This window comes from Triturus cristatus, chromosome 1_2 (assembly GCF_964204655.1).
Source record: "Triturus cristatus chromosome 1_2, aTriCri1.1, whole genome shotgun sequence".
Lineage (NCBI taxonomy): Eukaryota > Metazoa > Chordata > Amphibia > Caudata > Salamandridae > Triturus > Triturus cristatus.
The window spans coordinates 1,003,274,230-1,003,292,490 of NC_140580.1; the positions used below are offsets into that span (position 1 = coordinate 1,003,274,230).

At 42.3% G+C, this 18,261-nt stretch overlaps 1 protein-coding gene across 7 annotated transcripts in view; it reads left to right on the top strand.

The window, feature by feature from the left end:
- The window catches only part of LOC146868580 (glutamine synthetase-like), a 151,466-nt gene that overhangs the window by 38,217 nt on the left and 94,988 nt on the right, over positions 1-18,261 (top strand). For all 7 annotated transcript variants that reach the window (XM_085611528.1, XM_085611509.1, XM_085611499.1 and 4 more), the window contains exon 3: positions 9,263-9,403. In XM_085611528.1, coding sequence (XP_085467654.1) covers positions 9,263-9,403 — 141 coding nt within the window. The remainder of the gene's footprint in view (positions 1-9,262; positions 9,404-18,261) is intronic.

Genomic DNA, 18,261 nt, shown 5'->3' on the forward strand with positions numbered 1-18,261 from the left:
CATCCATGTTGGACCCAGTAGCTGTAGCCCTTCCTGGGTGTCTGAAAGCAGTAGCTGCTACATGTCGAAGTTTGGAACAGAGTGAAGGAATTGTGATGGGATACCCTGTGAAAGTGTTTGTACCTCATGATGTGGCGATTCTTTTAACAAGGAGTCGTACTCAGTATATGAGGCACAGCCGACTAACTAAGTATGAAAAGGTCATTTTAGGCGCAACAAATGTGAGTCTTGTGAGATGCGTGAATGTGAATCCTTCAACATTGTTGCCTGATGTAGAGCATGTGGAGGTAAGAGATGAAGCAGATCATGATTGTTTGGATGTACTTGATTTTTGTACAAAACCAAGGCCTGACATAAAAGATGAGCCTTTACCAGAAAGTGATTATGTCATGTTTGTTGATGGATCTTGTTTGAGAACAGATGATGGAGTGCTAAGTGCAGCATATGCAGTATGTACAGTTGCAGGAGTGATGGAAGCATCCTATTTGAAAGGAGTAAGGTCGGCCCAAGTAGCTGAACTTATCACCTTGACCAGAGCATGTAAGATTGGGAAAAGTGTGAGAGTGACTGTGATAACTGATAGCCAGTATGGCTACAGGGTGGTCCATGATTTCGGCCAAATTTGGCTGCAAAGAGGTTTTCTGACCTCTAGTGGGACTCCCATTAAGAATGCTGAAGTGGTTGGAAAGTTGCTTGAGGCAATACAGCTGCCTAGGCAATTGGCTGTGGTAAAATGTGCTGCTCATAGTCGCAGTGGTGATTATATTGCCACTGGAAATAAATTTGCCAATGACATGGCACAGTATTGTGCACAAAATCAGAATTCAATCAATCGGGCAAAGGAAAAGGAATTGGTTTCTTGTTTCCCAATGTTTACTAACACTGTGGGAACATGGGATGAGGTAAGACAAAAGCAGGAGAGGAAGAAGTAAAACAGTGGGTAAAAGCAGGATGTGCACCAAGAAAGAAAGATCATGTGTGGGTCTATCGAGATGGAAGACCAGTTATGCCTGATAGCATGATGTCTGCCATGGCACGGATGTATCATGGACAGGGTCATATAGGGAGAGCCGCCGTGATTAGGTCTTTTAAACAGACTTGGTATAATGCCAAGTTTAGGCTTGTGGCGGAAAGTATTTGTCAAAGATGTCTAATTTGTCAGCAGTACAATCCCGGAAGGAAGACAGTGGTGAGTCTAGGAACAATAGGCCGAGAAGGAGGACCTTTCACCAGAATGCAAGTAGATTTCATTGAGATGCCTCCTTGTAACAGGTTGAGGTATGTTTTGGTAATGGTATGTCTATTCTCCAGGTGGGTAGAAGCGTTCCCAACAAGAAGAAATGATGGAATGACGGTGGCAAAATTATTGTTGAGGGAATTTATACCTAGGTTTGGGTTCCCAATAACAATTGAATCACACAGAGGAGGGCATTTTCATAATGAGATCATAAAATTGATTTGTGAAGCATTGAATGTATGACAAAAACTGCATAGTGCCTACCGACCAGAGGCTTCTGGTGTAGTAGAACAAATGAATGGTACTATCAAAAACAGAATAGGGAAAATGTGTTTAGCCACAGGTATGAAATGGCCCGATGTCTTGCCTCTAGTACTCATGACTATTAGATCAATACCAGACAGAACTACTGGTTTGAGTCCTCATGAAATCCTCATGGGATGCGCAATGAGACATGTATTTATACCAGTCAACAAGCTGATGACAATAACTGATGACACGGTATTGGAATACTGTAAAAGCCTGGCTGATGCAGTTCATTCTGTGTTTCATCAGGTTGGAGCGGATGCCACCACTCTTGAAAAGAAGCCAGCTCATGATCTAAGCCCAGGGGACTGGGTAAGGATAAAAGTACACAGAAGAAGAAACTGTTTGGTTCCCTGGTGGGGAAAACCAAGGCAAGTCATCTTGACTACAACAACAGCTGTGAAGTGTGCTGGATTGAAGAACTGGATCCATGCAAGTCATACCTTGAGAATTCCAAATCCAGTTGACTGTAAAGAAAATGAGTATTTTGATGAATCAGAATCCAGTACTGAGTCAGATGACGGAGAGCCAAAAGATAAAGAAGGCAAAAACTCTGAAAGGGAGGAGACAGATCCAAGGTTAACTTTGGCCCCCAGAAGTAACTCCCTGAGGAAAAGATTACAGATTTCTGGATCCAGTTCAGACTCAGAGATAGAACAAAGAGCCCATTCATCCAAGAAAGAACAAAGGAAGAACAAAGAAACGGACAGTGGAGAGACAATAAAAGAAATCTGTGAGAAGGAAGTGCCAGATGAAAGACTGAGAAAAATTCCACCTGAAACAACACCTTTAGATGGACAGGTGCCAGATACAGAGAGAGAGGGAAAGATTATTGCGGAGGACCCCCGAGGAGGTGTAGCGAACTCCAACATCCAGTTAGAAGCAGGGACAAGTAGTCAGCAGGAAGATTGTGTGACGGAGATTCGAGGAGGGACAGAAGTAGGGAAAACAAAAGAACTTGTTGAAGGTAAAAAGCAAGCTGAAACAGAATCTGAGGAAAGCGAAGAACTGAAAAGAATGATAAAGGGAGTAAATTGAAAAGAGCGGCCAAAGACGAGGTGTGGCCAAACAAAATAAAGAGACTGCGATATCGGCTGACACGTGTAAATTCGCCAAGAGCTGAACAAGTGAATGAAGTAACGAGTCAGGAAAAATCGAAAGAAGAAGAACAGACAGTAGTCAAAGAAAACAAAAGAGCAAGAAAGCCTAACTGTTAGAATCTGGGTTCTCTGGTTGGCACAGGTAGGTACTTGTGTCAAGCAGGGAACCTTTCCTCTAGTCAGGGTAGGGGGGTACACTCCAACAATAACCCCTGCTCACCCTCTAGGTAGCTTGGCGCGAGCAGACAAGGCCTATCTCAGAGCGTTCAGGTTAAGCATTTGTGAACACACACACAGTAACTCAGTGACAACCCCACAAATGGACTCCACACTGGGATATATAGAAAAATAACACTTTATATATTTAGTTTAGGCTTAGCACAAGACCAGATAACGTTAACACAGCCCACAATACTTATTAGACAAAGAGTTCTTGGTTTTAGCGTAGTTCTAAAGTTCTGTGCGCTTCGTTTCTGTCCGTACGCTTCGTATGCGGTAAAAACTTCTTGGGAACGGGTCTCACACGCACTGTAGGCGCTTCGGGATGAAGCGTACACCCTACGGTCTGAACAAGCACAGTACCTTTACTTTTGGTGAGTTCGTCACGGATGCTGCGCTGACATCAAGCGCGGTGTACGGTGTGTTGTCCTCCTGGTGCGATGCGTACTATGGTACGTTAGACCTTGGGTGTGCAGGGCTTCAGGGGATGGTTCGTCGGTACGGTGCTTTCAATGTTCGTCACGGCGTTCACGCCATACCATGAGATCGGCAATCTTGATTCGAAGCGCTGGATACAAGCGAACAGTATGCTCCGCACAGGGGAGACGTACGTGACTACCGTACGCACCACAGCCTTTCCACAGCAGGGGAAAGGAGCGTACGCTGGGCAGTACGGTTCGTAGGGGATGGAAGCAAGTACGGTTTGCAGTCCTTCCGTTACGGTGCGAGCTACGGCTCGTAGGGGCCTGTTAGTCGCGTTGCTCAGGCCGGACAATACCTTCCTTTGCGGTGCGAGCTACAGCTCGTAGAGGGGCCTCAGATGCTTTGTTCAGGCCGGACAGCGGAATACCAGCTTGAGGGGGTACGCTGCGATCAGCGATACGTACGCAGCAGTTCGAGTCGAAGCTGCGGGGAAAACGGTCCATTTTCCAAGGCGATCTCACGCCGGTGAAGTCCACTGGTCCTGGGACTTCGTTCAGGGGGCAAGCTCACTCACAAACCCTTGGAGATCTCTCAGCACAAGTCAAATAAAAGTTTCTTGAGCCTTTTCTTCCTCTTCTTCAGCAGCAAGGCAACCACTGCAGGCCAATCCCCAGGTCAGGGACAGTACTCCTCCATGCAGCTTTTCCAGTTCCTTCAGGTCGGACAGAGGATTCTTCTTGGCAGGACCGGATCTAGTTTCTTAGGAGCAGGGCTACTACATTTAGACCACAAATCCTTTGTTCTCCCAGGCCAGGGGGGCCTTGCCTAGTTCAGTCCAGTTCTGGAGCACTTTGTTGATGTGATGCAGGCTTCTTCTTTCAGGGTGCAGGGCAGAGTCATCAGACGCTCCACAGGGGGCGGAGCCAGCATTGTGGTGGCAGAGCACAGCCCTATTCAGAGTCCAGGTGTACTCCTCCCACCCATCTATATTTCAATCTCTCTATTCACCACCAGGCTACCTAGCCCTGCCCATCTGGGTTTCCCCAGCCCTGTCACTCACACAAGCCAGACAGCAGATACACATCACGCAGAGGTGGGCTGAAATGGTTAGGCAAGCAAAGGACAACTTTCTAAAAGTGGCATTTGCAAATGCAGAATATTTAAATAAACCTTACTAAAAGATGTACCTTATAATTCTGAGTTCAGGCATACTAAACTCGATTTTCTACCATGTTCCCTGGGTCTGTTAGGATCATAGGATGTAACAATCTTAACAGCCCATTCTGGCCTATGAGAACAGGGTAGCCTTATAATAGTGAAAAACAAAAATGGCTGTAATTCACTATTGGGACATGCCACACACATCAGGGCTTGTCCTACCTTATGCTACAATGCACCCTGCCCTTGGGCCTACCATAGGGGTGACTAACATGAAGTTAAGGGAAGGTTTAGGGACTGGCAAGTGGGTGCACTTGCCAGTCAGCATGTCAGTACCAGACTGCACGCAGGTTCTGCAATGGCAGACCTAGACACATTTTACCAGGCCACTTCTGTGGGTGGCACAGCCAGTGCTGCAAGCCCACCAGCGGCATTTGTATTTACACGCCCTGGCACTCCTGGTGCACTTTACTGGGGTCTGATAGTAAACCAAATAAGCCAATCATGGAATCCAACCAACACATACATTTTACCTAGGGAGCACTTGCACAGTGGCACTGGTTGGCAGTGGCACAGTGCTCTGAGCGGCCAACACCATAAAAACACATGAGGCACAGCGACAAAAAAGTGTAAGGGAGACTCACGCCAAGGTGCCAGGTCTAACACTAACCAGAAGTATAAATCACCGGAATGGACATATGTGGCCCTGCCTGAAGTGAAGGAAGAGGCGGATAGCCAAGGAAATCCAGAGGTGGTTGTACCGGAAGTGGTTGAGGAAGACGAAGAATCGGAAATCCTGAGAGTTATCTTGTCCGATATTGGAGAAGAAGCGGATATTCAGGACAACCTGTATGTTGAAAACGAAGGGAAGGTGAAAGATGATGAGATGCCAAACTGAATGAAACAAGAAAATTACTGATGGGAAAAACAATAAAATACTGAACGAGACAAAAACTGGTAGAACCACGTAGGTGCTTAGAAGCCTAGGGTTAGAAACTAGTTGTGAAGTAGAAGAGGCTAAGTCAAAAGATACGGCTCATTTTAGAAAGATGGCAAACATAGAAAGTGGCAAAAGTAGATGTACCTTTCTTAGAAGATGGTGCAAAATGTGTTGTTGTTGTACAGGATTATTAATGCTTCTTTGGAGTATTCTTGCTCTACTAATTTTATTTAAAGTTACTGTAGATACATTAGAAGGACATAGTGATAACATAACTAATATAGGGAAAGTTCAAAAGGTAGTTCCAACTAGAATAGATAAAAACTATTTACATAAAGACAGGTCAATAACAGATTTTTCTAACAATGTGTTTTCAAAGTTGTTGTATGAATATGTAAAAACAATGGACGTAAGGGATTGCTACATATGTATGCAATTACCTGCATCTGTATCTGAAGGAGTGACATACCATCACCTTGCTGTAACATATGGAATAACATGTAGTGTAATAGCTAGTTTATTTGATCAAACAGGTAAATTAGAGTATTATTTCTCAGATGTAGATACTATATTTTCACAAGTACCCGCAATTAACAAACTAAACAAGGTAAAACATGCAAAGGTATTAGGTGAATTTTTTTTTAGAGACAAATGAACTAACCTTAGAATATATATTTAGAAATAACTTGACTTGCAGTTTAAAGAAAGAGGAGAAGACATTTTTAGATATGGTTGAAGAAAGGAGATTGTAAATGCAAAGGAAGGTTTCAGAAAAGAAAGTGGAGAAAACGGTTTGGGATGTAGAAACGGAGAAACATTTAAGAGGAGAATCGAGTCCAACTATGGCTTTAGATTGGCCTCAGAAAGGGAAATTGTGTATAAGAAGGAATCAGACGGCGTATGACAATTATTTTCTAGGGAAAAGTGAGTGCCATGATGCATACCGAATCATGGGAGGATGGGGATTTAAAGGTGGAAGAGATCCAGTCTTTCCAGGACTGTATTTCATTTGTGGGAACAGGGCATATTATCGTTTGCCACACCATTGGTATGGCACATGTTATGTTGGCCTGGTTTTTCCAAAGATATTTCACATGGATAGAGGAGAAGATGGTGTACATAGTTTAGGTAGTTATTTAGCACGTAGTAAGAGAGAATCTTGGACTGAAATTGTGGGTGACATTTTTGGAGCACTGATACCAGCAGTGGGAATATCTCTGAATGCAAACAAAATTAGAAAACTTTCAACAGTAGTGGATCGCTTGTCAACAAGCACCGCTGGAGGATTCTTATTGGTAAATACTGAAATGGTTGCCATGCGTGCTATGGTAACGCAAAATCGACTTGCCCTTGATATTTTATTGGCAAAAGAGGGTGGAGTCTGTGGAATGCTGAAAGTTCAACATTGTTGTACTTACATTCCTGACGAAAGTAAAGATTTGAAAATTTATATTAAAAATATTACAGAATTGCATGACAAAATTGTACCATTGGAGGTTGAAGGTCTCTGGGAGAAGATTGGTAAGAAAATATCAGCTATTAAAGACTTTGTAGTAAAACTAGGTAGTACATTTATAGGTAAGATATTATTTCCATTAACTTGTGTGAATTCCTTAGTACTAATAATTAGACTAGGTTGTATTTATTGTAGAAAGAATAAAAATCAGAAAAGAATAAAAAGAGAAAACTTAAGGAGAAGGGATAAGACACAAGAAAGAGAATTTGAAGAAATAGAACTGGAAGAGTTAAAGGATAGCATGTATAAAACAGCAAAAAGAGAAGAAACACGGGAAACTGAAATATGAATGAAACAAGAAATCAATTCAAAATTTCCGTAAAAGAGTTACAAAATTTTATATTAGTGTGGTGATATAATCACCAAAGGGGGGATTGCTGGAGCGGCTAGTACAAAATGTTGTATACCCCCCATTCTGCATGTTTATATTCATCCGAATAATGAATTAATTGTAATATTATTAATCTGTTTGAAGTGATAACTCACCAACTATATTAACAAGAGAATTACACGTGGGAATTGCACTTGCATGGCTATATTAATTGTGAATTAACTTGTGTACGCATATTAATAGTAGAAAATTAGAATATTATATGTTATATGTTGCTTTCAGTGATGTATTTGTGATTTGTGCTTTATTCAGTGAGTATAAACTGCTTTTGCTAGATAAATACACACACATATGGGTATTAGTAAGGGGATAACATTTTATTAGACATTTCTATCTTTTAATTACGTTTCTTGTGTTTCTGTTGCTTAAGTTGACCATTTCGGCCTATACAAGATGACTGAATGAGACGTTAAACGTGACTGCCCTGACAACACGAGGTTCTGGGTGAAGTGCGCAGGCGTCACCGCCAGCAACAGTGGCCTGGACCTGACCCCGGGAGAACATGTACCCTCCAAGGTCGTTCCGGGAACCCATCCAAAAGAAAAGACAATGCTTGATTTAAAAGCCGGAACAAGCAAGTTGGATGGCTTCATTATTCGACACCCTGAGAACTGTACCCCACAAGTCAAAGTTGACCAATGAGGACTCTCTAAACCCTGATCTTGATACATTTTGATATTATTTTCATTATAAAAGTAGGTAGGGAATTAGGGTAGTAACGCTACGACCGGCATGCTCTTTGACGAACTTGATTTCCTGACGTTATGCTGACGGAAAGGACGGTGACACTGCTGGACAGCTGTTATCCTGAATCTATGAGAGACTGAATTGCGGCGTAACTTTGCTGAATAAATTCTCCTTGACTGACTGACTTAGAGGACAACTTTAGCCAGTATAGGTAAATATGATGCTCCGAAATGCTGATGATGATTTCTAACATTTCTTGCAATATTTCTTAGAAAAAGAATAAGTGATTCATTGACCAATGTGTTGTGTCGATTATTTGAAGAAGAAGAATAAAAGAAAAGAGGTAGAGCAAAAGTAGACGAGTTAATCATCAATCACCAATTCAACTAAATGATCTATCTCCGTATGGGAGGCATATCTTAGGTTTAATGTCAATGTGTTTTAGGGTAAAGTAAAGGTATTCCTCTCATGTCAGCGTTGAGAAACGTATTTTCCCTCAGAAAACAGGTCAACCGAGTGTAAGTATATTGGCGTTATGGGCCCCACCAATGAATGTATGTGAGTGAATTGAATGACGAGATAGTTGATCTGTGCCAAAAAGGGGAAATTTGACGTTCTGCGCTGCAACAGTTTTTCGTTCCGCAGCACAAATTGCAATAGGAAAAATACACTTACCGACCGCCGTAAAGGCAGTCGCATCGTAATTTGGGAAGCAGGACCACTGACTCCTTATCGGGTGGTCCTGTTTCCGACACGATGCAGGTCGGACGCTCGTCTGACTGGCATGGTCAGAGGCCCTTTGTTGCTAATCACTAAGACGGATATTTTGAGGGTCGAGTAATCATCAGTTGTTGTACAAATGTGCCCAAAGCAATTACTTCTCATCTTTATTCTAAACATTTTAAATCCTGTTCAAACTCATGGCTACATGATGCTTTGAACCCAGTTCACATGAGTTGAGCCTTTCTCTCCCTTTCACCCACTGCTTTTTATTTCCTTCTGCCCTCCTGATTTCTCCTTCCACTACCTACGCATCCGCAATCCCCCTGCTCCTTATGCTCCTCATTCCTAAAATGCTCTCTACTGCGATTCAATTGGGTTTCTAGTCACCACTATTACGAGCCAATGCTGTATCTTGGAACTTAAGGTGGTAGTCCTTGAAAGGGACGAAATTTGTCCATTGTTGTCATTCTTTAATGGAAGCCCCCTGACCTGACTCCAGATTGGTTTAAATTACAAAGTACCCTGAAATACTGACTCTGAAATATTTGAACTTCCCATACAGATGTCCCAGAGTGGATTATGTGGAAGGACCGCACCAGCGACATGTACTTGATCCCAGTCCAGATGTTTAGAGACCCCTTCTGCTTGGACCCCAACAAGCTGGTGATGTGCGAAGTTCTGACATTCAACAGGAAGCCAGCAGGTGAGGCCTGGACATTACAATGTATCAAAACCGAATGCATCCACCCACTGCTTGCAGGTCACCCCCTGCTTTTAATGCTTCTGGTCCAAAGCATCAGCGTGTTTTCACGTTGTCTTAGTTCCTGGCTGTGCACTGGTTAGTTTATTTTTTATTTTTGCCTTTTTTATACTTTATAGCAATCCATGGGTACCGTTACCCAGAATAAAATAAATATATTTTCTAACTCGTAACAGGGTTGGGTGTGCTTGAAAGTAATGTATCTGCCAACATCCCAGTGTTGCCTACGATCTTTTGTCCAAATTTGGGATTGCTTCAGACTCTTGGATGGCGAGTCGCAAAGATATCTCAAAAACAAAGAGAGGGTGAGGGACTATCACTCTTGTTCCCCCAGATTAAATCAATTAAACAACAAAAGAGTGACGAAGGGAGCAAAAAAGAAAAAGAGGCACGGGCAAAAACCAAAAATATTTGTTAAAAGAACCCTCACTCACCAACCTAGTTGGTGACATGCTTCATCATCGGGTTCCCACCAGAGAGGCCGAATGCCTCTCTGGTGTGCTGCGACGCCTGTATTACAGCGGAGCGGGTTTCTGGTTGTGAAGGGAAGTGAGATTAAAAGGTGAATGATTTTAACCAATGACAAGTTTATTCTTGGCAAATCAAAAACCAATAAAAACGTGAATTGGGCAAGGTTTGGCCAGTGATGGTGACCAGGGCTTGACCAATTTTTAGGTCGACATGTTTCTGCTTACAGTGCCTAATCGGCTAAGCTTTCATCACGTACTTAGAAACGATCACGTGATCAGAACCAGGAAGTATTTACTTCCGTGTTCTCCGCTCCATTACCAAGATCCGGGCCGAGGAGGACTGATCGAGGTTGATCGCGGGAGTGTGCGAGCATGGAAGTAAGTTGATGAACCGCTAAAAACTCCGCAGTAGGTCCCTTCCCATTTCCATTCCAAAAGCAGATGATAACAGTTACGATCTGCTTTCTTTGTCTCGCCAGATACTATAGCTCACTACCCCCCTCCCGGACCCATGATGCTAGTAACACCAACAGCATAAGTAAGAGGGCTATTTGGGTTTTTTCATGCAGCTATTTTTAATGTGAAACATGCTTTGGAGCAACGGCGCCTGGCAAACACCACAGACGCTTGTTTTTAGCATGCCTGTCACTTCACGAGTTCGCTATATGTTTGACATTCACTCCGGCCAACTAGCCACTACGATTGCACTTTGCCAATAGTGCAGACATCACTAAGTAATCGTAATTAGACACTAAACAGTGCTTTTTATTCTTGTGAATACCAGTCCACACTTTCACAAGTTAAGACAATACGAATAATCACTCGTACTGCGGTCTTGTTAGCTAATATTGCTACCAAGAGACCAACCCCCGCTGTACAGCACGGCTCCATAAAATGTTTGTTCACTCAAGCATGTTTTTTACAGCAATCAAACAAATGTTTTGTCTTTGTATGTTTCTTTATATGTGGTTTGTCTGTCCTATTTCTTTTTCAGACATACTGAGCCCCGGATTATAGGAGGCTCCCGGGTAAAACCGTGAGTTTTACCTTTTGATCTCCACAGGTTAGGGTGCGCCTTAGAGTGTGCATACCGCCGTGGAGACTCCCTTGGTCCTGATGAAAGCTTAGCCGATTAGGCACTGTAAGCAGAAACATGTCGACCTAAAAATTGGTCAAGCCCTGGTCACCATCACTGGCCAAACCTTGCCCAATTCACGTTTTTATTGGTTTTTGATTTGCCAAGAATAAACTTGTCATTGGTTAAAATCATTCACCTTTTAATCTCACTTCCCTTCACAACCAGAAACCCGCTCCGCTGTAATACAGGCGTCGCAGCACACCAGAGAGGCATTCGGCCTCTCTGGTGGGAACCCGATGATGAAGCATGTCACCAACTAGGTTGGTGAGTGAGGGTTCTTTTAACAAATATTTTTGGTTTTTGCCCGTGCCTCTTTTTCTTTTTTGCTCCCTTCGTCACTCTTTTGTTGTTTAATTGAGTCGCAAAGATAGCCATTAATCAGATGCTTCGGGTATTAAAGGCTGCTTCCTTTCCCTTGCATCACTTGCGAATGAAACAAGCATTGGCATAGCCAATAGTTCTCGCCTTGGGATCTTACAAGTGTTTAGCCAGAGTTACTGGAGCAATAGAACCAAACCAAGACTAACAATCCCAGACACATTTTATTGCATTTATCATTTACTTAGGTTGTAATGGGTTGTCAAAATACAGCTCAGACCTGGAGACATGGTTGAAGGTGGCAACGCTAAAGTGGAGACTGAGCATGGCACTGTTCTTTTGAGGCACGACCCCCACAGAATAATTCTTGGACAGCCCCTCTCATACGTATTGTATCGTAATGCAACATTTACATAGCGCTTTCTATCCCTGTGTGAGGCACTGAAGCATTTGCCTACAGTAATCTGACAACTTTGAGCAGCTCTTTTGTCATTGCTTATGCTACTAGTCTATTTAGCTCTATCTGAAGTGGTTTACTTATCTTGAACTAAATGTCATAGTTACATATTTCGATTCAATTTGATATGAGCACGCCAATTTTAGAGCGCATAATTCCACTCCAAACCGCATACACCTACTCCACCGAAAAATGAATGAAATTGGATTTCTATAGCGCGTAGCTACCCTGAGGCCTCCTAGCGCTTGTGGAGCGAACAGACAGATAGGTATGTCATGCTAATGTGAAGTACTGAAAAGATGAGTTTTGAGAAGTTTTCGGAAAACAAAACACATAGATGAAATACATTGTCATTTACAATACCAATGGCTCTAACTCTTGCAGATGTGAGACCTATTGCATCCACAAAAAAATCATCCCAATTCAGCAATGTCTACCCAAGCTAAATTACTTCTCTAATGATCCAAAAAAAACAAATCAAAAATGAAAATCTCTGGACAACAATTGTTTTTAACGGTATACGGAGGTATATTAGGGGCCCGGGATTAATATGGATACAAAGTGTAACATATCAACTTGTTGCGTCCCGTGCAGAGAATTAGTATTAGATTCTTATCATTTTACAAAAACAGCCAGAAACTGAAAATATATCAAAATAAAAAAAGCAGCCAAGCATTTCTCAATGGGAAAGAGAATTTTACGAGCTAAACTTCTGCAGCATTTCACAACATTCTAATCAGAATTTTGCGCTCATCCTAAATAAAACGTAATGTTTGCTCCTAAAAACTATGCAGATGCAGACACTAGCAAACACCGCATTGAAAAGACTTGTCTGAGAGATTACCCTTTTAAAATGCTTTAGGCACGGCACCATGTGCCCAAGGTCATTTTGCTGTTCTTTTGCTGTGCCTGGCTCATGATCGAGGGCACAGGAACACACCTACGGTTCATTAAGCAGAAGTACAGCTTTCCACCATAACACCAGCATGTCTACATCCTCATCTTTATTTTCAAAGTGTGCATTCTACATGAGTTTTCTAGATAGATTTGTTAAAGGATCAGCCCTTCTGTTTTTTTATAGGGAACGCCACCTGTCAGATGGCAGAGTACTCTCTCAGTCATTGCCAGCAAACTATGGGTGCAATCCTGGAAACCCCTTCCAGTGCCCATCCAGCTGAGCATCCACCTCCCAGGCTAGGCAAAAAACAAGCATGATTTGCATTCTCCACCTTATCTTTTTTTGCATTAATTGTCTGCAACAGGATTCCAGGTCTGTTTTCACTATTAGCTTGCAAGAACCTCCTTGTCAACCCATGAGGTGCTATAATAATTACAAAACTTCAAATAGCCAATTCGCCTTCATGAGTGTGTGGCAGCATAACTTACAAACACAGATTGGGTAATATTTAAAAATACCAGGTTGTCTGGATCATAGAGGAAGAAGTTGGCAACACTGTTGACAGAGGTGCATCCCTCGCTTTGAGCTGGTGGGCAGATGTACTAAGTTTTGTGCTTACGTGGTCCATTTTAGTCACTAAACAGAAAGCAGTTGTTGGCAAATTAGACAATGCATGGAGTCAAGTGGTAACATTAAACTGACTCGATAACGCCAGTTCAGGTTAATGGGCCAACCCTAGTAGGGAGGGCGTTCAAAAAGAGACTTAAGGAGTCAGACATGCAGCTGACATTGTGGTCAGTGGTTTCGTACTCTGCAAGATTATTCAACATACTCACCATCATTAAAACAACTTACTCCAACAATTACCATTTCTACCACGGTGGCTTTGACTACACTTTTAGAATCTGATGTGGATGAATTAAAATCTAAAAGGATATTTAAGTGGGGATCCCATTCTTGGCATTTATTTTCATAATCAATTTCCATATTCTTTGAAAGGGTTAAACAGTCTTCTCACTTTAGGAGTAACAATACCCTGAATGTATAAATTCAGAAAGCTACTGTGTTTATCAGTATGGTGTAGCAAAGCAAGGTATTTCCAGAACAACATAAACACACATTCAACAGCTATCTACTGTAATGCGAGCCATATATCCAATTTCAAATTAATTTAAATCCATATGCACACAAATGTATTGCACTTTTGACCACTTACATTTGCTAACAGTCCTGAATAGCTGTGTTGTGCCCACATAAACACATGAAGGTCAAACCTGCAAACTGACTCGACTATCTGAAATTCAACCATTGTATCTACAGGACAGGAAAGGCCAATCCACTGCCAGCCACGAACTGGATTCACACTGTGGGGCCCGATTCACAGAACTAACTTAAGACAAAATCCTAAACTTACTACCATTTTGGTATTCACAGAAGGCACTTACTCATTTCGGTATTCACAGAAGTTAGGAGTCCTAACTTTAGGACTCCTAAATGCCTTTTGTGAATACCAAAAGTCTTAAAATCAGGATTTTTCTCAGTTTAGGAGTAGTAAAGTTAATTGTTCTGTGAATCAGGCCCTATGTACTTTATAGAACTGGGCCATACCCTAATGTCAATGTACTATGCTCATAGTGAGTGGCTAGGGCAAAGGGCTGAGAGTACTTCGCAGTGAAGTCATCCACAGAAACGCAACCTCCTCCAAAATGGCCAGAATTTGAAGTCCTTTATCCTGATTTCAGGGACACAAGAGCTGACTTCTATTTCTTGGACAATTTATCATCTCTCTTTCTATAGACATCAATGACAATAAACAGGTTCCCAAGAGAGCATTTTTACTCTGCAGCCAAAACGAACAACAACATTACTTTTGGAAGGCAGCACCCTTTTGAAATAACGCTACGGAGTATCTCCAATAAACAATAATCTAAAAACATTAAAGCAAGTCGCCAAAGGGAAAACAAAAACGCTAATTATTTTTAACAAAAGCCAGCAACACTACAAACATAATATTAGCAATGGTCAGATTTAAGCAACCCAAAATATTGATAGAGTTAAATTTCCCATGTATTACAATGGAAATTTTTCAAAACGCTTCCTCAATGACCTTTTTTCCACCAAGGCAGAGCAAACTAAATGCTTCACTGGTGTAGATTTTTAATCCGAAAACATCTGAATTGCTAACATTATGTCAACAGAGCCACCAAAAGAATGAATTAAAGGGCACAAGAAAACAGAGGCATCATACAAAAAAATAAGCATTTGCAATACAATAGGTCTCGCATTCAAGCGAGTTTGAGCTATTGGCAATGTAAATGGCAGTACCTTTTATTTATGCTTTGGGTTTAAAACATAAATCAGAGGCATTGTCATTTACAATACTAATAGCTGAAACTCTTGCAAATGCAAGACCTATTGCATTGCAATAAAGGGTCTTCTTGACCATTTGACAGATTGTAAAAAAACAGAGGGAGAGACCGGCCTGTGATGTCTTCAAAGTAGTGATAAATAGTGCAGTGAAGAAGATGTGTAAGTGTTGTAAATTATACAAACACAAAGTGTGAAGAGAGAGTTACATATGATCCGAGCTATAAACACTAACAAAGTGTTCCAACACCTTTCGCTCTGTGATTGCACTGTCACGGCTCAGGAGGAAGAGCGGAGGGCCGGGTGTGGCTATTTCCTTCCCTCTCCGTGATTTGGGTGTGCAGTGTATCTTTGGCCTAATAAAAAAACTCCAGCTGTAGTACGGCCCTGGCTTCACCTCCTGGTGCAGGGCGGGCTGTGCTTTATTGCAGGCATGGTGGGAGGGACGGATGGTCTCGGCTGCAGCTCTGGTGTCATACAGAGCCCCTGCTATTACTAGTGAGCGAGAGGCATTGAGATGGTGGTATTGGTGGTGGTGGTATTGGTTTGGTGGTGGTGGTATTGGTATTGGTGGTGGTGGTATTGGTGGTAGAGCCAGAGCCGGAGGTCATTCATTTAAGGCACTAGCACCGACTCTTTGGAACTCGTTGCCTTTCCCCATCAGGAACATCTCCAATCTCTTGGCTTTCAGAAAGGCAGTAAAGACCTGGCTGTTTCAGTAGCAGTTGTCTCATATGCACCTTCCTCCTGGCATTTAGCGCTAGGAAGTCCCTGTGCCGGGACAGCGATGTGCTACAAATCATCTAACATAACATAACATAACATTGGTGGTGGTGGTATTGGTGGTGCTGGTATTGGCGGTGGTGGTATTGGTTGTGGTGGTATTGGTAGTGGCGGTGGTATTGGTGGTGGTGGTGTTGGTGGTGGTATTGGTAGTGGTGGTGGTGGTATTGGTGGTGGTGGTATTGGTGGTGGTGGTGGTATTTGTATTGCTGGTGGTGTTGGTATTGGTGGTGGTGGTACTGGTATTGGTGTTGGTGGTACTCGTATTGGTGGTGGTAGTATTGGTGGTGGTGGTATTGGTGGTGGTATAGGTATTGGTATTCGTGGTGGTATTGGTACTGGTGGCTGTGGTATTGGTGATGGTGGTATTGGTATTGGTGGTACTATTGGTGGTGGTGGAATTGGGGGTGGTGGTATTGGTGGTGGTGGTGGTATTGGTGGTGGTATTGGTGATGGTGGTGGTATTGGTGGTGGTTGTGGTGGTATTGGCGGTGGTGATATTGGTGATGGTGGTGGTATTGGTGGTGGTGATGATGGTATTGGTGGTGGTATTGGTGGTGGTGGTATTGGTGGTGGGGGTATTAGTGGTGGTGCTATTGGTGGTGGTTGTATTGGCAGTGGTGTTGGTGGTGGTTTTGGATTGGTGGGGGTGGTATTGGTGGTGGTGGTATTGATGTTAGTATTGGTGGTAGTATTGGTGGTGGTATTGGTGGTGGTATTGGTGGTGGTGGTATTGGTGGTGGTATTGGTGGTGGTATTGGTGGTGGTATTGGTGGTGGTATTGGTTGTGGTGGTATTGGTGGTGGTGGTACTGGTATTGGTTGTGGTGGTATTGGTGGTGGTATTGGTATTGGTGATGGTATTGGTACTGGTGGTGGTGGTATTGGTGGTGGTGGTATTGCCGATATCCTCCCTGCGTGGCAGACCTGTCATCACGCACACTCGTTCATACAAGCATTCATTGGTGGGGCCCATAACACCAACACTCATACGTCTCTCTCACGAGTCTGCACACAGGTGGGATGAGTAATTCAAGCCCTGGACATGTGAGGGGAATACCTTATAACGTAAGGAGAGAAAAGTTATTTTACAAAATATACGTTAACATCCTTTCCCTATAGATCCCTAGTCTCAAACATCAAGGCACTCCACCCACCTTGTCAATGGACCAATTTAGTTGGATTGGTTGATGGTGATTTAGAACCAGCTAAAACACAATTTAAGACTCAAAATCCTTATTTCCCTTAATGAAACCACAAACTCATATTTCTTGTTAATCAATATTTGTTTATCTAAATTTTCATAATGATTTTATATTTGCATTTGTCTCGTCAAAGTTTAGAATTTTTTAGATTAATTCAAATAAATGGCAGAACATTATATTTACTTAATCTGGCTATTTGAAGTCCTCTAATTCATTGGCTCTGCATAACCAAATTTTGTCGTAAATTGTCCAAAAAAGCAGGCCAAAGCTCAAAGTCCTCTGCTCAGCACATTACAGTCCCAATTTATCAAAGGACCAGAAATCGTGCAAGCATCTATCATAGCCCGTGGATTTAGAAAAAGTTTGCAGTCATCAAGCGGTCGGGCAGCATCTGGATCGTCAGGAAAGGCGTCACGAACATAGCTTCGAACAAGGAAAAGATTAAGTAGTTGAGAGTGTATGTACCACTCCCTATTCTACTACGCTTTTTATAATAAAATCAAGTTAAAGAAGATACAAATTTAAGCTTTGGAACAGTTGTGATTGGCTGGTTGAGATCGTCCGACTTTCATTCCCAGATTCTTAGTACAGTTTGAGGGGTGAGGTCATTGGTCAGCAAAGTGTTGACTTGCTCCGGTTTACTGTAAGGTTGATTGTTCCCCTGTCTTGGTGAACGTCCCGTTTTATATCCTTGACCGGGTACATGATGTGCAAAGGTCGCTACGAGGTTGAGGAGATTTCTTGCACATGCACAGCTCACTCCGCGCCTCATGGGACAGTGGCCACTTCTGCGTGTGGTGACAGCGGCCATATTGGATTTAGGCCCAGATGCCAACTTAAGCGAAACAAACACAAAAGAATATTTAATTCATAGAAATGGAGATTCTAATGTTAACCCCTTGTTAATCCCTCTATGTGCTTGTATTTATCTAGCATTTAGCGACATTTAAAGCAATTATATTCACCTTTTTAGATCCTCCTCGAGGTTGCAACATCACATAGCCACATATATCATGCAGTATTCTATTACCACATATACTATTGTTAATAAGTGTACAGATTTTAATTATAAAAGTTATTTAGCCATGCAAATGGCAAATCCCATGTATGGTTTAAGTTTTAATAATGTTGATTAGTATACATGCAATACTCATTTAATAATATTA